The following is a 24,890-nucleotide window of genomic DNA, read 5'->3' as shown; positions in this document are numbered from 1 at the left end:
ACACTTACATGTACATAAAGGATGCGACTGTATATCACAATACAGCAACAGGACAAATGATATGGTTAGAAAAGCCTCTGGAACGTATCTCTCTAATACGTTTTCTATGAAAGTGATATGTATATAGAGTATACTGACTTTACAACCAGTATAATGCATTCATAAGATTGTCATTAGAATTATTCAAATATTAAAGTTTTTAATTCATTTACTGTGTAAATGGTTAAAAGAATGCACTAATTATGCTGTAAAGTAGTACTTATAACACATTATAATCAGCAGCACTTGTTCATGATATTAATTTATAGTATGAGGGCCGTTCAAGTCAAACCGGGACTTGTGATGAAATTTCTTCGCTGCATCAGTCTGTTGGAACTATACTGTATATTCAATCACTCCAAGGCATTTCCACATGTTTGAGCCATTAAAGGAGTTCCTGGGAGGTCGGCATTTCAGATGTGGTGCAAGCAGTCTGATCATGACTCTGGCGTACTGAGAAAACTTTCCAAGCACTAGTGAAACACTGGGATAAGTGTTGCAGGGAATTATGTAGAGAAATAAAGGGAGTGTTTACTGTGTTCTGTTAATCCGGACAAGCAAAAGTCCCAGTTTGACTTAAACAGTCTGGTAGATAAAGTTAAGTGAAATGCATTTCCATGAAAATGATATCATTGTGTATTCTGCCGTATGTATGCATTATTATGCAGGGATATATTATGATACTGTACTTATTGGTCATAACGCTGCATAAACCCCTTTATTACGACTCACTAAATATGTACATTAAAATAACACTGTAAAGTATGTACATTAAAGTTATTTGCGAAACAATAATTAGGAGAACCTACGATGACTATCAGAACATGTCATGATAGTTTTTGGAATTGTCTGTTTGTTTGTGCACGCATCACGTAAAAACTACTGGAGAAACTTTAATGAGGTTCTTACACATGTATTTGGCCAAGCTTGGGGTTACAATAGGCTTTGTTTCATCACAATCAGTCCACAGGAAGAGAAGATATGCTCCTTTAAAATTTAAATGGAAAACGCCCTTTATATCATAAAAAAGAATCAGTGGAAAAATCATTAGTTCATCTTAAAATTCAACAGATGGCGCAGTACATTTTTTTGAAAGGTTGAAATCTATATAATAAACATGATCTCACACTTTCATTCTGTATTCTTCATGGTAAGACATCAAAATTTTAGTTCAGTAGTAGTTTTTTTGCAATTTAATTCCAACAAAATGCGAACGATATTGCGGCCACATCTACAGTAGTTTGGTTGTGCAGACAACCTTTTTGTAAAATTTGGTGCTTGAAGGAATAAGCCTGGATAGACCTTTATGTAGGCTAATTTATCTTTTACGAAGGTGTCATGTAGATATTATACCTCCTTATGAATAAAAATAACTGCAATTCTCTACCACTACTATACTCCTACACCGATATTTCTCAGTGTTCTGCAGTATTATAACACGCATTACGGGCCCGAATATGAGTCACGGGCGCTTCGTGTTACACCGATGGCCTTATTACTGCGAGTTCTTCCTCAACCCGATTTGTTCTACTGCGTATTTTCTGCAACAATGTCACCCGGCCTGCCAGATCTTACTTCCAATTTGGAAAGTTCTCACATACCCCCCATCCCCATCCACCCACCCACCAGGGCAGGAAAAGGTCACCAGGTGAGCGCACACTAACGTAGGCTATAAACCATCCCTGCACACTAATTGGTCTCATGCTGAGTTGATTACTGCGTTGAAACGATGCTGGTTTCAAAAGCTGTGAAGCAAGAGCAGGAAGTGCTGCCAACGATCTGATCCTCACCCATAATCACTAATCACGCTAATAAAACCATTCCCGCTTTGAACCATCATTCAAATGTCGAGATTTTCCGACTATATTTAACTTCTGTGAGCGCTAATTACGAGTTAGACCTCTGCAGGTGGATAGTCAGGGTTTATTGAGATGTAAACTCTGCAATCTAACCTGCATAATCCAACTGCGCGGGATTTAATAAAGGATTGATGCTAGTTGGTTTGCTAATAAATTTTAACAATATGTTTTAACAGCCCTCCAGCAAAACACACACACATATACACACACACACAAAAATGCACCAAGTAAGCCGCTTCTTCTAGAATGAAATCCTTTGAAAGCTCATAAAAAAACCTGCTCTTGAAAACAGCGGAGTTGCCGTGGCAGCGAATTTTCTCCTAATCGGGAACCAGTGTAATTACGGTTAAGCCTTTTTACGGCAACATGACTTTACACCAACAATGAGCTGAAAGAGGCCCGCATGTCCTGTATCACGCATTAACACGCGCATTAACAGGCCGCTAATGAGGAAGGAAGTGCCGAAGTGAAAGAAGGTCCTGGCAGTAAATCAGCCTGATCAGATCACTCTGTCCACACACTGGTGCTGTTGGAAGGTAATTGAGTTGCCTTTGTGTGAATGTTTGTTCGGCAGCCCCGAATCCATAGTGGTGCATTTCAAGGAAGACACCATTACGGTCGGGAAATGAATAGTAATTTCATCAATTTCTACAAATTTGTTTGTCCAGAACCGGCCGGCTTGTTTTCCTTTTATTTATCGAAATAGAGGCAGAACTCCCTTTGTATTCAAGTCAGCTCGGAAAGTGTCACAGCGAACTTACGTCACCGGAATTGGGTGTTGCATCAGCACGACATCAGAGCTGGTGAGGGATGCTGACAGCTGACACCTGAAGAAATAAGGCTTTGGCAAAAGAAGCAGACTTTATGATAGCTGACACCTAAAACCTTTATACGTAACAAGCTTATGTCAAGCGACTCGGTTGTTTTATCTACTGGACGTCAGCCTTGGCAACCAAAGCAGACTTTCTTAGTTTGAACCTGTAAGAATAACTCAGAAAGCCATAATGCAGCCTCAAGTCAGCTCTGAAGGTTTTTCTTACGCAAATGTAAATTTCAGAAGGCAACTCAGAAAGTGTAATAACACTCGCGAAAGTCCGCTCAGAAAGTGTCATAATGCAACCATAAGCCAACTCAGGGTGTGTAATAACACAACCCTATAGTCCGCTCAGAAAGTGTTATAATGCAACCTTAAGTCTGTGCAGAAAGTGTAATAACTCAACCCTAAGTCAACCTATGAAGTGGCATAATGAAACAAAGTCAGCTCAGAATGTGTCATATCGCAACCCCAAGTCAAGTCACAAAGTATTATAATGCAACCCTAAATAAAGTCAAAAAATGTCATAATGCAAACCTTATCCTTTAACATGCTCTATACGAAAAAACTGGAAAACATTTGCATTTTTTTATTTCTATGGGGCAACAATATTAATAAAAAATTTTAAACAGACCCTAGTATAGGCTTCTGCTGGTTGAGATGCAAATTAACAGTATAATATTATATATATAAGAAAAAAAACTAAAATGCTCGCTTTCTGTGTAATGCTGCACAGCCCAAAGGATTTTTTGGGGGGCATTAGATTCACTTTCTTTCTGCTAGTATTCTACAAAGCAATTAAAAATGCATACTCTTGGGGGCTCTAGAGTGGCACAGCAGGAAAGTGTTTGCCACTATCATCTGGAGATTACGAGTTTGGTTCCAGGGTGTTGCTAAAGAGATAGCGTGCCCACACTCTCACATCGATCATGGTGACACTGGCTGATCGTGGGTGTCTGCAAGCTCTTGTAGGTGGAGGAGAGAGAGTGAGCGACAGTTTGAAAAGATGCAGTCAGCAGCTTCACATGCGAGGGAGAAAGTCTACGCCCTCCCTGGGAGTGGCCTTACACATGAATTGGCTAAATTAGGGAGAAAACTGACATCATCTAGAGCATTTCTTGGCATATTGTAACATACTTTACCACGTCAACCGAGTGGTAGAGATGACTCAATCAGGTTAGGGTTAATAAATTTTTCAATATTATATAATGACTAAAAGGTATACAGAACTTCAAAGGAGTTATAAAAATGGATTTAGATATGTATGTTATTTATGGAAGAATTGCCATAATGTGACCTCTCACCATCACAGAACGTGTGATCACAACCTTCGAATGAATCAGACTTTGAAATTAAACATAGAGCGTAGATTGCCAAGATGTATCCTGTGTACATCAGCATACACACGTCTCAAACAGCTCCTAACAGTCTTATGTCACTGGCAACAGGTTTTACATCCACTTGTTTGTGGATCTTTGTGCTCAACCCCTAATCCCCAGCTTCAAATGTCAAATGAAATCAGAATCACTTAAATCAGGAGATGAATAATACTTTTATTAAATAAAAATTCCTTATAAATAGCTGTATTTTGTTCTTCATACAGTACGTCACTGCTGTCTTAGAAACTGGAGGTGCATGTCAGAAAAGCAGACTGTCTTTTACAGATGACGTGAACTTGCGCGTTGCTTCCTGCCTCGTCTAATGGAGACACAAATAGAACCAGAGCTCCTTTTTTTTTTTCTTCTTCTTCGTCTGAGAGCCACATAACTTTAAAAGAAAAAAAAAACTAAGGGCTGGCTAATCTGTTACTTAAAATCCCAGCTCTTGGTTGGACTCACTATTCATCACAACATGCCAGATATTAATGGGAAAAAAATAGAACTACAGGACGCTAAAAAAAGAAAAGCGCTTTCCTCAGTCCTTAGATGAATGTAGTAATTTGATCGACCTTGACCAGTTCGCTGATGATGAAACTGCAGAGAACTTCACAGAACATTTTCCCCTCCTTAATGTTTCTCATGAATTCGTGGCTTTGCATAAATGGATATTTTCCCCATATTTAATGTAAGTGTGCAGTTCGTTATTAAATATTGCATTAGTGTATTTGTCTCGTCAAATGGAGACGAGGATGCCGGTAGCCCATCGACGTCCAACACAGACAGGACATTGTCACTCATCATATGTTTTCATACTTATTTCATCAGTAATATACTGATCTACTTGATATTTCCACTTTTTGGGGTTGAAACCCAAATACCATTAAACTGAAAGTTAGTGCACGATGTAGGGTTTACAATCCTTTGTTAATATTAGGAAATAAACTGAGTTTATTATCTTTAACTGTAGACAAATTCTTTTCTTGACTTAACTTTAAAACTATTACGTTAATATTTAAAATTTAAATACTTATTAATGTTATGATTGACAGGTGTATGTTACCCATTCATAATAAAGATAACTTTAACATGTAATGCATTCTTTTAAATAATCTGCAACAACAGTATATAAAGCAGCTTATGCATGTGTTATGATTTGATATAAGGTTTAGGTTTAGGTTTAGGTTAGCTTTATTGTCATTCAACATGTTAGACAGAAAGTTACGTGTATACGAACCAATAAAACCTAAGCATATAAAGTGGTTGCTAGGGCGTGGCTTTGACAGCTTCACAATAATCCTGAGAGACTGATTGGGGGGTGGGAGTAAAATAATCCCACCCCCTGTGTCTCTATGACGATGGGACCCACAGCTACTGTAGGTTCAGTGTCAAAGTTCCCCTGGACGTTAGCATACAGTAGCAGAAAATGCAACTGTGATGTGCAACTCTTCCTGTTTCAATGGGGAGAAACTTTACCATTATATGCCAATGGGGCAAATTTGGGTACCTCTTGCGCCCCAGGGGTACAACCTCTGACACAGCTCACAAGACTCTTTAAACGTGTTGAATTTTATATTTCTACAACATTCTTGCTCTGCGCTACAATCCGTCGAAGTTGGTCTTAATGTTAAGTGTATGGGATTTTTTGGGGCGGTAAATTGCCCCCTGCGCAATTTACCCCTACCCCTTAGAAAAGTCATAGCACCCCAATTCCAAATAAGCCGCATGATCTGACACCTCTTTTAAGGGTCTACGGCAAACGCTGTGGGACTAGTTACGTGCCAAAGTTAGTACGCAAGATAATCCAAGCGATGCTTTGCTCCCCAAGCACCATAATAAGTAAATAAACACACAAAATGTTTAGAAATGTAGGACACTTTATTTGCATTGTCATTTTGAGTGCAAAAGTATAAATATGAATACATTATAACCTGTTACTGGATGTATTTAAGTTACAGGTTATACAGTACAGTCCTTTGTAAAAACGACTTAATGAGAAATTACTTAATGAGAAAGGATGTTGCTTATAGAGCATTGATAACACCGTATAAAGAATTCTAAGCAGTTATAATGAATTATTCTTATTATAATTATATAGAAAGTGTTATCAGTGTCCTGTTATAGAGCACTGCCGTCCTCGGGATGTTCGACGTTTTTGTTAAAAGTTCTTATTCTGAAAAATCAAAGCCAAGTGGCACTTTCTTGAAGGCGACTCGTCTTGAAGTTTTCCCTCCTGAGAAAAGAGACTCGGCCCTTTAAAGATTGTGGATCACCGCTTTCCTTAATTAGTCCTCTTCAGGGGGAAAAAATTGCAATGCAGAATGGATGGTGGGTCTGATTTCTAGTGCTGGACTGATTTACTCTAATGACTAATGGTGATTGTCTACTGACAGGGGGGAAGAAAATCACAAAGTGATTAGAAAAAAGGAAAAAAAAACTTCAAGGTGGTGTAGTGGTTAGCACTGTCGTCTTGCACCTCCAGGGTCCGGGTTCGATTCCCAACCAGGCTTGATTCAATGCTCGTTCTTCCCGTGCTTGGTGGGTTTCCTCCGGGTACTCTGGTTTCCTCCTACAGTCCAAAAACATGTAGGTTTGGCTAATTGACATTCCCAAATTGCTCATAGTGTGTGTGTGCCCTGCGATGGTTTGGTACCCCTGATTGTGTACCCTGCCTCGTTCCCTAAGCCTTCTGGAATAGGCTTCAGGTCCCCGTGCCCCTGGATACAGAATAAAGCGGTATAGTAGATGAGTGAGTAAGTCTTCACTCTGTGAGACTGGTTTCCTACTTTGTCCCCCCACCGCAGTTTTATTAGAATGACTCGATCTCATTAGCTAATGTTAATGTATTTCTTATGATCCTGTAATGCATGCACATAATCATTAGTCACATCTTTAAAGCGCATACTGTGTTTACAGTCGGGTTCAAAAGTTCAAGAAAGTTCAAACCGCTTCATTAAGACGTTCTCGCGAGCAGCTGGATGGTACGGCGATTAAAAATAAACCAGCATTAAAGTGAAATCCTTAGTGTGAGTAAGAAAATAAAAAAATAAAACACTGTCATGGGAAAATAATCAACAACAGGATGTTGCGCTGATGACGCCCTGAGCTCCAGTCTCTTGGAAATCACATTAGCTCGAAATCTTAGAAGGAACCGAAAATAAATTATAGATATTCTCCATTTTGTGACCCGGGATTTTTAGACTTTCTTGCGGAGAAATCAATCCATCAAAGAAATTCAGTCAGATGCTCCTGACACATTGCTTATCCAATAACTCTCTGACATGGCAATTTGTCATTCTTTGCTTTCTTCCAACCCAAAATAGCGTCCCATCGACATCACACGGAGCCCATCGAGTCCGATCTGCAGTCAGGGTTTTTTTTTTTTTTTTTTTGCTAAAAACCGTACGCTCGGTTCGGAGGGCAGTGTGTATCCGAAGGCGCTCGTGCTTCTAATAAAGTGTCACATCGTTAATTGTGCTTTATTTTTATTTTATTTTATTTTTCCACGCTCACTGCATGGAGGATGTAAAGATTTGATTAACTGACGGTCCCTGTTGACCCACAGTACTTATTAAACTTAAATGTCATACTCTGGCAAAAACAGTATCTCACAATATGTCAAAGCGAATCAAGCGAATTAATCACGTCCTGTTGTTTTGGTGGGCGAAAGGGCGCCTTTCAGACGTGTGCGAGCTAATTATATGGTCCAGTGCTACCCGTGATGCAGCAACGCTGGTCTTTTTCACACGGAATGAATCTCTATTATTTGCGAAACGTCAAAAGGTTTGACAATGGGCCAGAAATGGAATAAGGCAATTTATATACTGTACACACATACACTGTACACGTTAGTCGCTGCGATAGTTCACGTTCAGGCGCATTACTCTTGCCACGTCGTTTTTAATTGCGAGTTCCTCCGGTGTGCAAACATCACATTGTAAGACATTCTGCACTTAACAATACCGTGCAGACCCAACGGCCATAAATATCTACGTGGGGAGAGCAGAGCGGCGCCAGGACATGGCTGGCACCATGTTAGATTATCATTCAATTATTTTAAAGCTCTTTATGTGGTGCCAGCTTTAACAGTTACCTGTGGAATTTATGCTTTTATGTCATTTTTATGGCAAGGAAACATAAATCTATACCTTCTTCATTCCTCAGATAAATCAGCTAAGATGTTGTCCTCAAAGTCGCATTTGTGCTGGCCAAAAAGTATTAAAAACAACACGTATTTTGGTGATGTCACTAATTAGTTCGACTTAAGAGTTGTCGTAATTAACTGAAATAATAGTCACTATCTACAGTATGTGACGATGGTGTCCAGTTTCTGCAGCCATGGCCCAGGCCATCTCCAAACCTAAAGACAAACCTGGATTGAATGAATGCTATTAGAGTACTGCTGATGTCTTTATCACTCAATGCCCAGCCGGATCCAGCAGGTTTTGAAGAATAAAGGACTCTATAAAGATATTGATTGCTGTTGAGAAATTTTATCGCATAAGATAACAAACGATTCTTATTATAGTGAATATAATTTTTTTTATTTTGACAAAATATTTTTTTTAATAATTGACAGTGTTACCACCAGGTTTTGGGTTCGATTCCCACTTCGGGTCTGTGTGCATGTTCTCTCCGTGCTTAATTGGTTTTCTCCAGGTACTCCGGTTTTCTCCCACAGTTCAAAGACATGCAGATTAGTCTAATTGTTGTTGTTGTTGGTCTTTTGGCTGCTCCCGGCAAGGGGTCGCCACAGCGGAATATCCAGTCCGCACAACAACTTGGCACAACTTTTACGCCGGATGCCCTTCCTGACGCAACCCTCCCAATTTATCCGGGCTTGGGACCGGCACTGCATCCAGTGGCTGGGGTGTTTTGGGCACTGGCTGGGAATCGAACCCGGGCCTTCCGCATGGCAGGCGAAACACCTACCACTGATTGTCGTTCCCAAATTGTTCATAGTATGTGAATAAACGAGTGTGTGTGTGTGTGTGTACCCTGCGATGGGATGGCACCCTGTCCAGGGTGTACCCTACCTCAAGCCTTAAGTCTCCTGGGATAGGCTTCATGTCCCCCATGACCCTGTATACAGAATAAAGCGTTATAGACGATGAGTGAGTGAGTGACAATGTCGAGGTTAAAACATTGAATTTCACTTTCATCTCAATAGTTTTGGCCACCACTGTATATACTGTATATTGGAAAAAGTCATTGGTTGTAGATATTTCGTGAAAATTTTCATTCCAATTCTCAATCACAAGAATATTTCAAAAGAATATTACAAAACTGAAGTAAATGGTGTATTTACGTTAAATTCTATACTATACTTAAAGTGGAATATCACACACTGTGGAGTTTTCCTGACTTTTTTATATAAAACGTTTGGACACACCTTCTAACTCCATGGCCTCTCCTGATGTTTGTTTCTTTCCTCGGATTGTTTACAAATAGTTTTTATAACAATACTGAAGGCGTCCAAAATAAACAATAATCTTCTTTGAACAGTTGATATTGAGATGTATCTGCTACTTATGATCTATAAATCCTTCATAACGGCTCTAATCTGATCTAATCTGCTGGTTGTTAATTGGTAATTTCTGAGGCTGGTGACTCTAAATGAACTTCTCCTCTGCAGCAGAGGTACGGTTTGGGTTTTGGTCTTGTTTTCCTGGGAAGGTCTTCATGAGAGACAGTTTCATGGTGCGTGATTGGTTTTGCAAATACACTCGACACGATACTGTTCTTGCAAGAACTGTTCCAAACTTATAAAATAAATCCAAACGTGTGTCCGAACTTTCGACTGGTACGGTATACAGTATGTATAACCCTCAAGAGCGTCTTTACAATCAAGTAAATATGCGAAACCTCACAACGTCAAAAGACTTGATTTGTGGTTTGAACAAGTAGCTAAATTATACAAATATAATTGAAACTCCTTCAGAACTGCCATGGATTGATTGTGATATTGATTTAAATTAAATAAAATAATTTCCCTGGAAAACCCTATTCCCAGTTCTTGTTTTTCAATATTTTAAATTGCTTTGGCTCTGAAACGCTCTGACGTCTAACTAAGGCGTCACTTTCAACCTCTAATGTGAAACACAGCAGCGCTAAATGAAGGCATGGCAAAGACCGCGGCTAACGACAAATACTTATAAATACCTCCCAGACGCTCTATGAAGGTCTACAGATTGCCATAAAGAGATCTAGGATGACTGACTGACCGTTTGTTACAGTCCTGGGGTTTTATGGGAGCGATTCGTAGCACACTACCCTAGCTTGTCATAAGCTAAACTACTATACTGTCATAGCCACATGTAAGTGCTACCGTAGCCCTAAAAGCTGTTTTATTATTATTATTTTTATTATTATTATTATTATTATTATTATTATTAAATAAACATTTATAGGGTTTAGGATTGTACAGTATAGGGTGACATGTTTGTTTTTTCAGCACAAAATAGGCAAATGATTAACTAAATTTTTTGTTAAAAATCAACTATACAAACATGACTCAAATAATCAATAATATATCAAATAATAATACTAATACTACTACTACTACTACTACTAATAATAATAATAATATGCTCATTTAGACTGATCCTATATTCTGCTAGTGATCAGATTTACATATTATAAATGTAACGATAACTTTTGTTCTACATGACATATCCAAAAATTTAAATACACAGTTTGAAGTCTAAAGCCTCCTTTATTGGCATTATTGATAACGCTGTAGCTCTTTACTTACTGAAAGCCATGGATGACCACAAATACGTATACAGAAACATATGATGTAGCCATGGATGAACATGAAGTCATGAGCCACAGTAAGACCTCCCCAAACAACAATTTTTCTAAATGACCTAATCGTGACTCAATTTAGGATTTTTAAAAAATCATTATTTATAATAATATTGACTGACGAGCTCATTTTGAACATATATTACTACATTATTATTATTATTCCAGTCCATGAAGTCAGTCATGACAATAACAAGAATGCTAGAATACCACATTTTGTGCATTTGCTTATAATTTGCTAATAATAATAATAATAATAATAATAAATTAATCCTCAACCCCTTATCTGGCAACCAATAAAAAAAAATAGCATTGCAAATATTGTTTAAAAAAGCATCACAATTGTTGAATGACCCATAACTTTGTGACAAAAGAAGCATTAAATTCTCACAAACCCGCAAATCCTTGTCCATAATTCCAGCCCCATCGTGTGTTAGAGTGCTGAGGTAGCTCATGACGGCTAGAAGGCGCGAGCAGATGAAGCGTCTTATCATGGATGGAGGAAATGTGCAGCTGCGAGATTAGGCCCAGTGAAAGGAGTGTGTGTACGAGTGTCTGCGTGCATGTTCTGTGGATATTCATGATGCTTTCATAGCTAAGCCCCAAATCATTCGCTATATAACAGTTTTCATTTGTATTTATTTAATTTTTTTTTTTTTATTGCCGATGTAGTCTATCGCTCCAGATGCGCACTGCATCTGGAATTCGGCTTCAGAAAGCAGTTAAGAAAGAGACTTGGTAAGAATATATTGCCTTACCGTCTGGCAAAAAACTTACTCTATGGCGGGTCCCAGAAATGTCTCTGAATGCTGGAACAATTTTTTTAAAACCAAAATTACTAGAGTGACAACTCTCCACTGAGAGTTGAGTTACATTTCGTACAGTAATCAGACATCAAGTATACTGTAACTATGGACTTTTGATTTGACTTGAAAGTTACGCACACAGGGCGGAGTCTACTGTATTGTAGGCAGAATGGATCTATGATTTCATGATTTGTCTACGCCAAATTTTGAATGTGTCAGCAGAACTCGAGACTCATCAGATAGGGCAACATTTTTCCAATCTTCTGTTGTCCAATGTTGGTAACCCCCCATGCAGGGACCTGGTGTGGTCCTCTGCTGCTGTAGAACATCTGCTTCAAGGCTCAAAGTGTTGTGTGCTTAGAGATACTCTTCTGCGTACCCAAGTTGAAGACGATGAGAGAGGACAGGAAGACCTTCGACATGCTCAACCCCCAAAAATGAGGAAGCATTCGGCAACTTGTACATGATGATCACTGGGGAACCATCCACACTATTGCTGCCATTGTTGGTGTGACAATTCAACAGGCAATCCTCACGTGAGATTTGAACATGCGTTGTTTTGCTGCCAAGTTGTTTGCTGGCCCAGGAGCAGAAGGAGCATCGCATCAAAGTCTGCCAAAAACTCTGTCAGCGTGCCGTGGATGTCCCATCCTTCATGTCGAGGATCATTACCGGTGACGAAACTTGCCGTTACGTCCCCAGGGGCCAGACCATCAGGAGCGTATTGATGCCCGGTTTTAAGTGTCTTACAGAGGACATATGGAGAAATGAGAGAGGTTGTAAACAAGACCTAACCTTGAAATTTTTTGGGACCCCCTCATATCTCCCACCATTAGTAAAATAAATCCAATTTATTGCTTAAACCTGAGCATTTGATCTGAACTGCACCGCATACACAAAAACTTCCATAGCACTAAAAACACCATGAAACCGAATGGTTACTCACTCATCGTCTATACTGCTTTATCATGTATTCAGGGTCGTGGCAGGCCTGGCGCCTATCCCAGGAGGCTTAGGGCACAAGGTGGGGTACACCCTGGACAGGGTGCCAATAAATCCCAGGACGCACATCCACTCACTCACACACTCATCCACACACAACAGGCAATTTGAGAACACCAACTAGCCTAATCAGCATGACTTTCAACCATGGGAGGAAACCGGAGTACCCGGAGGAAACCCACCAAGCATCGGGAAAATATGCAAGGATGGGATTCGAGCCCGGACCCTGGAGGTGCAAGGTGATAGTTCTGACCACTACACCACCATACTGGCTTGGAAAGGTTACATGGATTAAATTTAGTATTTAATATAACAGAATAAAACATTAATAATATGGCAGCATGGAGATTTAGCGGGTAGCACTGCCACTTCGCACCTCCAGTGTTGCGGGTTCGAGTACAAGGACATGCGGTGTAGGTTGACTAAAGTGATCAGGTGTGTGAGTATGCCTGGTGTTGGGTTGGCATCACTCTGCCTACCCTGGGATACGTATGATTCGGCCTCCTCTCACCCTGCACCTGGTGGTATAGATAATGGATGAATCATATTGATCAGGCAAAACAGAAGAAGGTCCATCCATCAGTTACAGTGTGATTTTTGGTTCTTGCACTGCATGAACTGTGTCATGTGAACAAAAAGATTTTATCAGCTCACTTTTTGTGCGAATCCAGGCTTAGAGTGTCTTAGCCGTTTGTTGGGGAAGAGATACAGTCCTTTCACACATCACCGATTGCAGCATCATACTGTATTTACTTGACCGGAAGCCAATCCAGACGCTTTCTCTGAACCTCCTAAAACATCGGTCTATATAACCCTAATTCCATCTCGCTGTAAAAACTACGGAGCAGGAACGCAGAGTCAAGAAGATCCCAAAAAATCTCATTTTGTCTTCATGTCCCTGCCAGCAATGATAATGATGTCCAGCAATTTCAATACTTCTCGCCGCACCTTCTTTAATAACGCCGAGCGCGAAACGGATTAGTCGTCTGCGGAATGACTTTGGGTAAAGACTTGTAACCTAATTGGAAAGTTCTGACAGCTTCATACCGCCGAAGCTGAAGAAGAGCTTTAATAGGAGCCGAAGGAAAAAACGACAACCGGATAGAGTCATTGATGATTTAGAACGGAGCTCATCACGTCAGTGTTTTGTGTCAGAGAGACTCTGATTCTCGAACCTGTCAGAACAATAACACACTAATTACAGGACAAATCTGGGTCAAAGCTCTGCAGGCGTGTCTCATTAATTGGCTCAGGTTCATCATGTCAGCCCGGGAAGCTCCAACTGGAAGGATTCTGACAGAGGAATCAAAGTTTCAAGTCTGAGTCGAAATGAATGTCGTTCAAAGATGAACAGGAGCTCGCAAAATAAATGATCTGTTTATTTTAAAAAGGGAAGAAAAAAGTCTTTGTTTTATCTTTTAGAGAAGAAAAAAATAAAGTGACATCTAGTCGACTCCCAGTCGATACTGAATGCCGGTGTTTATTTTAAAAAGGAGTGGGCGTATAAAAATGTTTTATAGATGCAGAAAATAGAGAACCGACGTTGTCATACAGTAAAAAATAATTATAATAATAATAAGAAGAAGAACTAATTATAAGGACAACAATAAAATAACTGCAAAAAATGAATAATTACAATCAAACATATAATAATACATTTCAGTAAGTATTAATATAGGCGTAGCACTGTGGCCTCACACCTCCAGGTTCCAGGTTCGACTCCCACCTCGGGGTCTGTGTGCATGCATGTGTGCTTGTTGGGTTTCCTCTGGGTTCTCCGGTTTCCTCCCACAGTCCAAAACATGCAGATTAGGTTAAGTGTTTTTTTTTAATTGCCCGTAGTGTGAGTGAATCTCGAAAGTAAATAATATAAATCGAAACTAAATAAATATTCATTTAAAATGAACTAAAATGAATGAAATTGTAATAGAAATATAAAATGTCCTATAAATATAAACAAATAAGGATTTCAAGGTCTGCATCCTAAATAAAGTAAATAAACGTAAATAAATAAAAAAAAGCTCAAAGTGCATTGCATTATGTGTGTGTGTGTGTGTGTGTGATTTTATTTATTTATTTATTTTGGTAATGCTCAAAGGCACATTTTCTGAGTAAATAATTATAGAATAATCATGGAATTACTATAGTAATAATTGTATCTTACAAACAAACAAATGCATGAATAAATTAAACTAATGAAGCAAGAAATATTAAATTCTGTATGAGTAAACATAAAAAATTAAAAGAATAAAATGCTTTCATGTGAAATTGATAACTGATGACGAACAATTGCTATAAATGGGATTTAATTGTACTATACTACAGCATCAGACACACACACACACACACACACATATCACAAAGATTTTTGTTGATGTCATTAAATTCTTTACTATTATTATTTTTTTTTTTTTTTCATTTTTTCATTTTATTTTGGAACCCTGCACACATGGGACTCCGGTTAGCTCCGTTCTTGATTGATGTGACCTTCAGCGTGACCCTGAGCCGCAGCCGAGTTCTTGTAACGAATGAAATAAAATGGAAGAAATGGCCATGAAAGCATCAGCACTATTTTTCTCTCTCCGAGATCCTGAGGATATTTTATGTTACACTCGTATTGAACAGGAAGTCATTAAGTGCGACGATCTCAGGAATACACTGAGGCCTCGGAGCCTCGGCCTCATTTACGTACCTCCCCGGGTCATACCGAGTCTGTGTCAGGACAGGAAGTGACGTTCCTTAACATTAATGTGTAATGCTACATGGATAAAAAAGGAAAACTATGACATATAATTTTAATTATGTAAATAAATGTAAATGTTGGAAACGGTGATGTGGGATGTACAGTACAGCTAGTGGAAATCAATCAAAACAATAGACAACATACTGTATTGATTTACTTTTTTTATTACGATCTTTTGGAATAATGATTAAATTGTTTGGAAGGCATGCAAGATAGTTAGGAGGATGTGTACAACGCATTTAAAGGTGCATGGTTTAGGTTTCTAATGTAATAATAAATCATACATATAATACAGAAAAAGTGTGTGCCAAAGAAGCTACTTCTAAAGTTTATGCCACATGGAAGTGACCAATCTCGCTTTTCTAAAAGTTTTAAGTTGCTTCCTTCAGTCGTTCTGGAGAGATGATTTTATATGTGTCCCAAAAATGGCTTCTTTTTTTTTTTTACCGTTATACTGTCTCGCTTCAAACTATAATCATTTAAAATGAAACTTATTTATATTTCTTTATAAGTAGTGATATTAAAATTGGTATAACATTCTAGAGGCATAAAAATTGTTGCCTAAATTAAAGCTGTTAGGGTTTTTGGTAAAAGTTTAAAAAGCAAAACATGCTGTAGTGTCCGTAACCATGTCAAATTAATGTTGCAATACCTTAACACTTTAACATTTTAGAATAATATCCCTTTTAGGTTTATGTCTATCTATGTGAGATCTAAATCGGCCAAGTTTCATCTAAGTGACAGTTAAAATCATTGAAGATTTGAATTTAAAAATGTTCCGGACACTACAGACATAAAAGGGCAGGAAATTCTATCTAGCAAACGTGTTTCTTTTTATCTGATAACAATATAAATGTGTATGCATATTTACAAAAAAAAGAAGCATGGATCAGGAGATAAGAAATATTGAGTTTTAGGAAAAGTGGTGTTATATGATCCTATCTAAAAATTCATCTTTTCACGTAGGGGAAACAGTTTTTAGCACCGATACCATGTTTTGCCCGATTTCAAACTTTACAGGTTTAAAAGTACAGTTACTTTTACTTTTAAAGGGAATTAACTCATCATATGCTTAACATGGTTAGAAACGTCTGCGTCTTTTGGTGGAAAATGTATTCTGGCCTGAAATTCTTACAGGTGCAAAAAAAAAATGCGTAGGACCAACTAACTAATAATAACCCTCTACTGGCGTCCTTTTCACTAATGCACAAACTTTGCGAATGTTTCATTCACTTGTGAAACATAATGCGGTTCTTACAGCAGTACCTGTTGTTATAAAGCTAGCAGCTGATAACCTGTACTGCAATCCTTTTATTTTAAATATTATATACTATATTTAAAATATTAACTTTTTTTTCTCATCGGTAAACTAATGCAAATTTCATCCTGAGAATGATAGCTGTTTCTAAAGAATGACTGAACAAAGCCTCATGTGAACCCAAACATGCATTTCAAACCATAATGCCATTTTTCGAACTTTAATTTTAAGTTTGTAATTGGTGTTTTTTTGGTGTTAATGTGTGTGTCAGTGTGTGTTGAGTGTTTCTGCCTTTCCGGAGAATGCCTGCTCCCCTTGTGGACTGCATTCCCTCACCGCCTCTCACTTTGTGTTGCTAATGAATCCCACAGTGCATCTTCTCACGTCTTAATAGTTTATTTTCCTACTTACATCACCATTTAGTTAATAACGTTTAATCTCGTTTTGCATCTGAATGGAGGAAACAATTTTTTTGCTCCATTAAAATGCTAAGATGAGGTCAGATGAATCGAGCTGGGATCATATTCTGTGAAAATCCAATACCTTTATATAAACAGATTTAGAAATACAGGTCTTTTTTACGTGGGAGTTTTAAAGATTGGACAAAAGTTGATGATTAATATTCTGCAGTATATAGCAGCTCGGGCGGTAGTGCGGCACCATGGTGCGGCTGTGTATTATACTGTATTGTTGTAATGCGCATGTTTAAATGCGTTAATTTTCATATCGAACAATAGCACTTACTATTGGTAGTAATAGTTAAATCTCTAAGGAGATATTCATGTTACATTTATAGAAGAAAGGTTTCAGCGTCAGGGTTTTTCAAAGCTGCAACGTAAATAGTTTTTTGATCATTTTTAGCTAAGGATTGCTACAAAGTCATAATTCGTGCATAGTCATAGGGCGAGATCGTGCCTTAGCGTGATGTTGGCATTGCTGGCATGGGCTATTAATTTTTCGGACAATAAAAAAAAACAGAAAAAACTATGGCTTTTATAACCCTGTTTATCTGCTACATGTCCAATAATATCCAAGATCACATGTTGCCATCCGTAGTCAAACAATAACTGTGATCAAATCAGTTCCATATGCAAGTATACTGAAAAGACTTTAAGTCGGAGAATTTCAAGTAACCCACTGTACACTGATCAGCTCTAACATTACAACGTGAAACATTATGCCCAGTATCGTGTAGTGCCCTCGGGACATGACTCCTAGATACCACTTGGGGGTTGATTTTGTGTCTGGCACCAGGACGTTGGGTGCTGTAGGTTATGGGATCCTCTGTGGATCAGACTTTTTGTCCGTCACACCCCATGGGTGCATGATTGGATTGGGATCTGAAGAGTTTGATGGTTGGGCCAGTGGCCCTCGTCTCTTGGCCTGCTGGGTCCTGTGCATTCTGAGCTGTTTTGCACTCTTCTGGTGTTTTTTTTTATCATGCCCTGCATTGCCCATGATCCAGCTACCAGTTTCCTCATACTGTAAATAATTGATAAAGGTAATGATAATCTATTATCGCAGGTCCCTCTGTAAGGATTCATACAACCTTTGCTATCACAGTTTCATTATTTGTAAATAATTAGAGCCATCGTATTTCACCTTACCTTTGCTTGAGCACTTTGTAGTAACACTATGGCTGATGGTGCATCAAGTGTGAGAGTGTGTCAGAGCCAATGGCAAGCCACTAACAGTGAAAATTGTGTAGGTTAAAAAAAAGGGCCTAACTTTAAAAGAAATAGAGCCTGTTTCAGGAAAATCCACGACATGGTGGTAAAAGTAACTCCATCCATCCATCTATCCAGCTACCCATCCTCGTGGTGATATTTTCCCATAACAGCACACCCCAAAATCATTTATGCATTACCTATTATGTATAATGTATTACATAATCATGAAACCTTTGGCAACACTGCAAATTGATCACATTAACTATTAAAGGTTGTTTTCCGACACGTGAAACAGAATCATGGAATCGTCCTCTAAACCTCACTCCGTCACAGAGATGCTCTGATCTCTAACTGCGCTGTTAGTCAACAGTAATATGAAAGATAAAGTGTTTATAATTCTACTTAATTATTATTTTTTAAACAGTACAGAAGGGTGTCCGTGTTGCGGAGCGTGAATTTATGCACATTGATCTTTAGCTCGAAGCGTCCTTGTCTGAAATTCGATAAAGTCACGGATTGTCGCACATTACACAAGACGTTTGATTTTCACTATTTTTTTTTCTTTTTGAGCTGAAATCAAACACTCAGAGATGAGGTGCAAGAGCGAGTCAGCATTTGAGGCTGAAAATTGATTCTTTGCATTTGGTGCGTGGTGATGTGTAAACTGCAGCCATGGCTGAGGAATAAACAAGGAAACATGAAGCCAAGGATTTTTATTTTTTTTTAAATATCTAATCTCTTTCTTTCTCTTTCTCTCTCTCTCTCTCTCTCTCTCTGTTTTCACTTCCTCAGGTTAACAGGATTCCAGGTGCCTGCTCCAGTCACAAGCACAGGCTCTGTTTTCTCCCTGCGTCTCACCAGCGACTTCGCTGTCAGCGCCCACGGCTTTAAAATCTATTATGAGGGTGAGGCGACTTCATTTTTCTCCTCTCTCTCTCTCTCTCTCTCTCTCTCTCCCTTTCTCTCTCTCTCTCCCTTTCTCTCTCTCAGCTTCTGATTTCTTGGGTTGCTACAGTAATTAAACGATGCGGAATAACGCAGAGAATAGATTTTTTATACATATATAAAATATTCTCTGGTCAAACCATAGACACTTATTCTAAAGGGAATTAATGACAAAGTCATCAAGTGCACACTATATGATTGGAACTAGACGTCTTCTAAGAATCTGAATGACACACTTAAAATAAAATTATGATCAAAACATCTCGTTTCCTGATTAGTCTCGGAGATGAGCTCAGAACCTTCAGAAACCTGAAATCCTCACCTGATGTAGTCAGATCGCTCGGTTTAAGATATTGCGCGTGTTAAGTACATCTGAAGTGCTTTTTGCTCTAAAAAGGAATTCCTAATCTTTGTATTTTATATATTTATTTATTTATTTATTTATTATTTTTTGCTTCCATCTCCGACTTAACACCACCCACTCCTCATTAAGATTCATAAGCGGCACATAAATAAAGAAATACTGTTTTTCAAAGGAAGCAGACGTTTTATTTGAAAGCATTTAAAGATATGCTGATTATGACATTAAGTAATGTCATGAACTTTCAAGATAAGTCAGTTTAACTGACCGTGTGTGTGTGTGTGTGTGTGTGTGTGTGTGTGTGTGTGTGTGTGTGTGTGTGTTTCCGATGTGCTTCTAAAAGCTGAACTTGGGGAGTTGGAATGAAGTTGGAGGTTGGCCAAAAATTTTTTTTTTTACAAAAAATTATTCAAAATATGTTATAAGTGAAATTTTCAAGGTCAACAAAAAAATGTATCCATTCATTTGTTTATTTTTTTTCCCCAATTTAAGAGTAATTCCCAGGCGGCTTGCTATTTGCAACTGGTTGGAGGGCAGTTCACTCTCTCACACACAGTGGTCAAGGGGCAAATAACACCAGAAAATTCCCCCCCCCCCCCCCAACCCCCCCACTCGCCCCCTTTAAGGATTTAAATTCACAGTGAATTTAACTTAAGGAATTGGAAACTAGTTTTCACTTCAGCACCCCAGTAGAAGAGTTTTGACCTAAACATAAGCCGTGAACAGTAAGCAGTTGAGCTTCTAAAAGACGTGGGTGATCTATGCATCTTGACTGGATGTTGATTTATAATTAGATCCCAAATGCACAAGCCAAAGGAAAACTCCCTGAGGCAAAGAAACCAAGAGAAACCTGTCCTCTTCTGGGTTTTACCTGATAACGGGATTGTAAATCAGTACAGTATCCTGGTGTAGCTGTTTATATTCGATAAGGTTCTACAGTCCATAGAATGATAGTCCTGTATGTGGTTTTGGATGCAGTTTTCACTCTGAGAAATAAAGGAAGGAAAAACGCCTGTAGGGTCTAAATCTGGTTTTGAGGCACTTTCTGTATTGATTTGAACTTATGTTGTTTTTGGGCATTGGTATTGCTTAGTGTGTGTTTTGGCTTGACTGAGACTTTATAAATAATATGGTACTTGTTCAAAGTTTGACAAAAAGTAACTTTTCTAGAAAACAGCCTTATCATTGGCACAATTTAAGAATGAAGCCAACTAGTTAAAGTGAAGGCTTAGTCTTAAAAAGGTTTTTAGTCTCGCTTTTATTTGGACTCGATCTTAACTGATTTTAGACCTGGTCCCGACTTGATCTTGGTTGGTCCCAGTGTTATTCTGCTTAACTTTTTACAATACATTTAAGGCATTTAATTGACATCCTTATCCAGAGTGAGTTACATTTGATCTCATTATACATCCTATTAGTAAATGGTTAAGAGCCTTGCTCGAATGTCCAACTGCGACAACTTGGTGGTGCTGGGGTTTGAACCGGTCAATAGTCCAATGCCTTAACCACTAAGCTACATGGCCCCTCTCCCATAGAGTACATTTTGACACATTATTTCAGATTTTAAGAAAAAAAAATTTTTTTACTTAACCTGATTGAGCCATCTCTACCAATCAGTTGAGATATGCTGTATTTTCTGTCTTTAAAATGCATTTTTTTTCAATTGCTTCATATCATTTTACAGTATGAGAAATAAAGTAGATCATAAATGCATGTTCTTGCACTAAATCACTAAAAGTTATATATCTTTATCTGACCTTTCTGACTCACTGGTACTTCAAGTATTTCTTAGCTGCCATGTCCCAGGCCCAGGTTTGTTTCCCATCCACTGGATGAAGTGCCAGTCCTACTGTAAGTCTGGATTGCATGGGAGAGTTGCCTCAAAAAGTCGTTTGCAGAACAGGTGCTTGATGCGGCAGCTAAAACAACAATGACAATACTGATACTCTTACCATGAAGTGACCTCTCAACCATTTGGAAGAGGCCTATACTGTTAAAATATAAACAATTTTCCCAAGGGCAATTTTATAATTTTATTATTTTTTCACAATGATTTTTTTTCTTAGTAAGGTTAATAAACTGTTAAAAAAGAATTGAAGGACCGTTGCTGTTCTGGAACAGTTTTATTCTGAAAGCTGGGTAAAGTTACAGCACTTGCATCTTTTCAGGTCAAACATGTATCATTGATGGTCCGACCCCAGCAGCAGGGAAAGATAAAGTCTGGCATCATTATTTCTGAGCATGTGTATGTATTGGATGTGCTGTATGCTGATTGACTGCCATAGACCCTGGTGGGGACTTTCAAGAAAATCTCTTATATGATGTACATTAATATTAAAAAGATAAAGTTTTAAATTCACTGACCCGAGAAACCTACTAGGTAAAGATTTTAGAAAGAGTTTCTTATAGTCGTAAAAACCCCAGAAAGCTCACTGCAAATGCTGTTTGAAAATGAAAAATAAAATAAAAAAGCACCACAAATGATTCACCTTTTCCTTGTGTCAGCCCAGTGGGTTTCTGAAACCCCTCACAGAACAATGTTTTCTCACTTAAAGTGAAGCGTAATGGATATTTCACTGTGAGAGAGTTTGGCAAAGATGAGGGGTATGATTGGTCATGTCTGCAGGGGCTTATGCATGAGAGGAGAACCCTTACTGCATCCCAAATATCTCTCTCTCTCTCTCTCTGTCGCTCACACACACACATACACACACACACACACACACACACACACACACACACACACACACACACACACACACATTCTCTCACTTTTACCACCTGCTACCCTCCTGACCCGTCCGCAGGACGCCTCCCCCATCTGCTCCATCATTTACACGCTGAATAATTCAGTCTCACCCGTCCCCTCGCCTCACACTTTTCTAGCTTAATGTTCTTTGGAATTTTATAGGCTTTGGAATATTAATCCCGCAGGTTATTATTCACTGGAGGGCACCGGATGTCAGCGTCTCGTTATCCATCACTGCCGAAGATCAGGACGCCAAATGAAGGAGCGTCCCCATTAAGCGGATCTATTAGCGCCTGATTTGGAGTGGGTGTCGTAAAAAGGCGCCAGGTGCAATGACAGGTGTGATCGAACTGCATTCTTTGCCATTGGTCTTCAAAATATGATGAAAAAGCCCCGTTTCTGGAATACCTTAAAAGCTTATCTTTCAGGCTCTTCGAATCCGGACGAAAAAGTGTGTTTTAATGAGCCGACGTCTTCGACTTGATTAATTCAGCACCACCGCCATAGCACTTTCCATCTCATACGTTCACATTTTGATATTTTTTGTTGATTCCGGGCGCTGCCTGGAACTTTTTTTTTTTTTTAACATAATCCGAAACGCAGAGCCTTCGTCGGGATTTTCTCAGTGTTCCATCACTCTGCCCGAGTCTCTGCGAGTGTGTCTTTGTGGTGTATTATGTGTGTGAGAGCGAGAAGGATGGAGAAGGCGAAGCAGGCAGGCCATGCACAGGAGGGGGGGAAGAAAACTCATTTTAGCTCTTGTCAGTCCTTCATCATGCGAACAAGCCAAACCATGTTTGACAGTCGCTGCGTTTGTGTTGATTAATGTGTCTATTGCCATCCGCTAAAAATCAGCCTTCCTCCGCCTGGGTGTGTCAAGAGTTACATACAGAAACGTGACCTTTTCACATCTGGGCATGGAGGCCTGCGCCTTAAAGAGGCTAACAGGATTTTCAGAACAATAATAATTCAGCTGCGATGAAATTAAGACTGATGTTCCGATGTTTTTCTGACTGCATGAGCAGCAAAATGCAGCTGCGGAAAAGAAATGCTTTTTTTTCATTTGATAGAAAGACAGGCAGGCAGACAGACAGACAGACAGACAGACAGACACTTTATTGATCCCTCTGGGGAAATTGCTTTGTTACAGCAGCCCCACAAAACACAGGGCACACAAGGAAATCAATAGAATACGTTGAGGGAGCAATAAAGCAGAAATAGGTATAGAGAGAAATATGCGAAAGTGTCACATTGTACACGGAAAACGGTTTAAGCACCACGCACATGGTGCACTTATGACTCTTATGAATATTCATTTTGAAGCAAAATTGCACAAAAACTGAGCGAGACTAAAACTTGCTGAAGTTCCTCTATTATTTCATTTGTTAATTATAAACTGGTATAAATACAGCCATGGCCAAAAGTTTGGAGAATGACACAAATATTGATTTTCACACTCGTCATGCCAACAGTGAAGCATCCTGAAACCATTCCTGATGTGTGCGGTTGCTTCTCACTCAAGGTAGTGGGTTTACTGACAATTTTGCCTAAGAGCACAGCCATGAGTAAAGAACGGTACAAAAACATACTCCATCTCACAACCACCCAAGAACAGTTTGGTGATGAACAATGTCTTTTCCAGGATGATGAGGACAAAGTGAAAAACAAAGTGACTCGAAATAAAACATCAAACTTTTGGGTCAATGGACAGAAAACTCCCCAGACCTTTATCCCATCGAGAATGTGGTCAATCCTCAAAAGCCGGATGACAAACAAAAACCTAATGTAATTGTCAATAAAAGCCATTGACACTCATGAAATGCTTGTACTTATACAGTACTTTAAATTAGTGAAGTCTTTCTTACAGTATATTCATATACATCACAGCACAGTGAAATTCTTTCCTCATGTATCTGTGGTCAGCCATGATACAGCCCCCCTAGAGCAGATAGGGTTAAGGGCCTTGCTCAAGTGACCAACAATGGAAACCTGTTTGAGCTGGGGATCGAACCCACAACCTTCCGAACGGTAACGCAGTGCTTTAACCGTCTGAGCTACCACTGCCGAAACAGACCATAATAACTTCTGACAAAAAAAAAAAACAAACTCTGAAGCAGCAGACTCAGAAGCTGAAGACAAAAAAAAAATTTGTGTCATTTTCAAAATGTCTGTAGTTTTATTTACTTACTTATTTTGCTCTTGCATTCTAACTATCAGCAATTAGTCAGCCAAATACAATGCTTACATTCAAATTTATTATGCAGTTAAATAGTTTTTTAATTGGTTGATTCAATTTACAGTATCACATCAACAGACTAATTTTTCAGAATCAACTTTCAAAATGATTTTGTTAAACTTACAAACGTTGTGGGCGTCTTTTGTTATTTCGATAACTTACAGTAGCTATCCTGTAGCTACGCTGTATAATGCAGGTATTCTACACAATCAAACATGAGCATAC

At 38.8% G+C, this 24,890-nt stretch overlaps 1 protein-coding gene across 1 annotated transcript in view; it reads left to right on the top strand.

Annotated features, from left to right (window-relative positions):
* Positions 1-24,890, top strand: part of csmd3a (CUB and Sushi multiple domains 3a) — a 302,574-nt gene that overhangs the window by 33,575 nt on the left and 244,109 nt on the right. The window contains exon 3 of the mRNA XM_053487612.1: positions 19,167-19,279. Coding sequence (XP_053343587.1) covers positions 19,167-19,279 — 113 coding nt within the window. The remainder of the gene's footprint in view (positions 1-19,166; positions 19,280-24,890) is intronic.

Source organism: Clarias gariepinus, chromosome 26 (genome assembly GCF_024256425.1).
Source record: "Clarias gariepinus isolate MV-2021 ecotype Netherlands chromosome 26, CGAR_prim_01v2, whole genome shotgun sequence".
NCBI lineage: Eukaryota > Metazoa > Chordata > Actinopteri > Siluriformes > Clariidae > Clarias > Clarias gariepinus.
The sequence above is the reverse complement of the archived record's forward strand: the minus strand, read 5'-3'. Positions and strand labels throughout refer to the sequence as shown.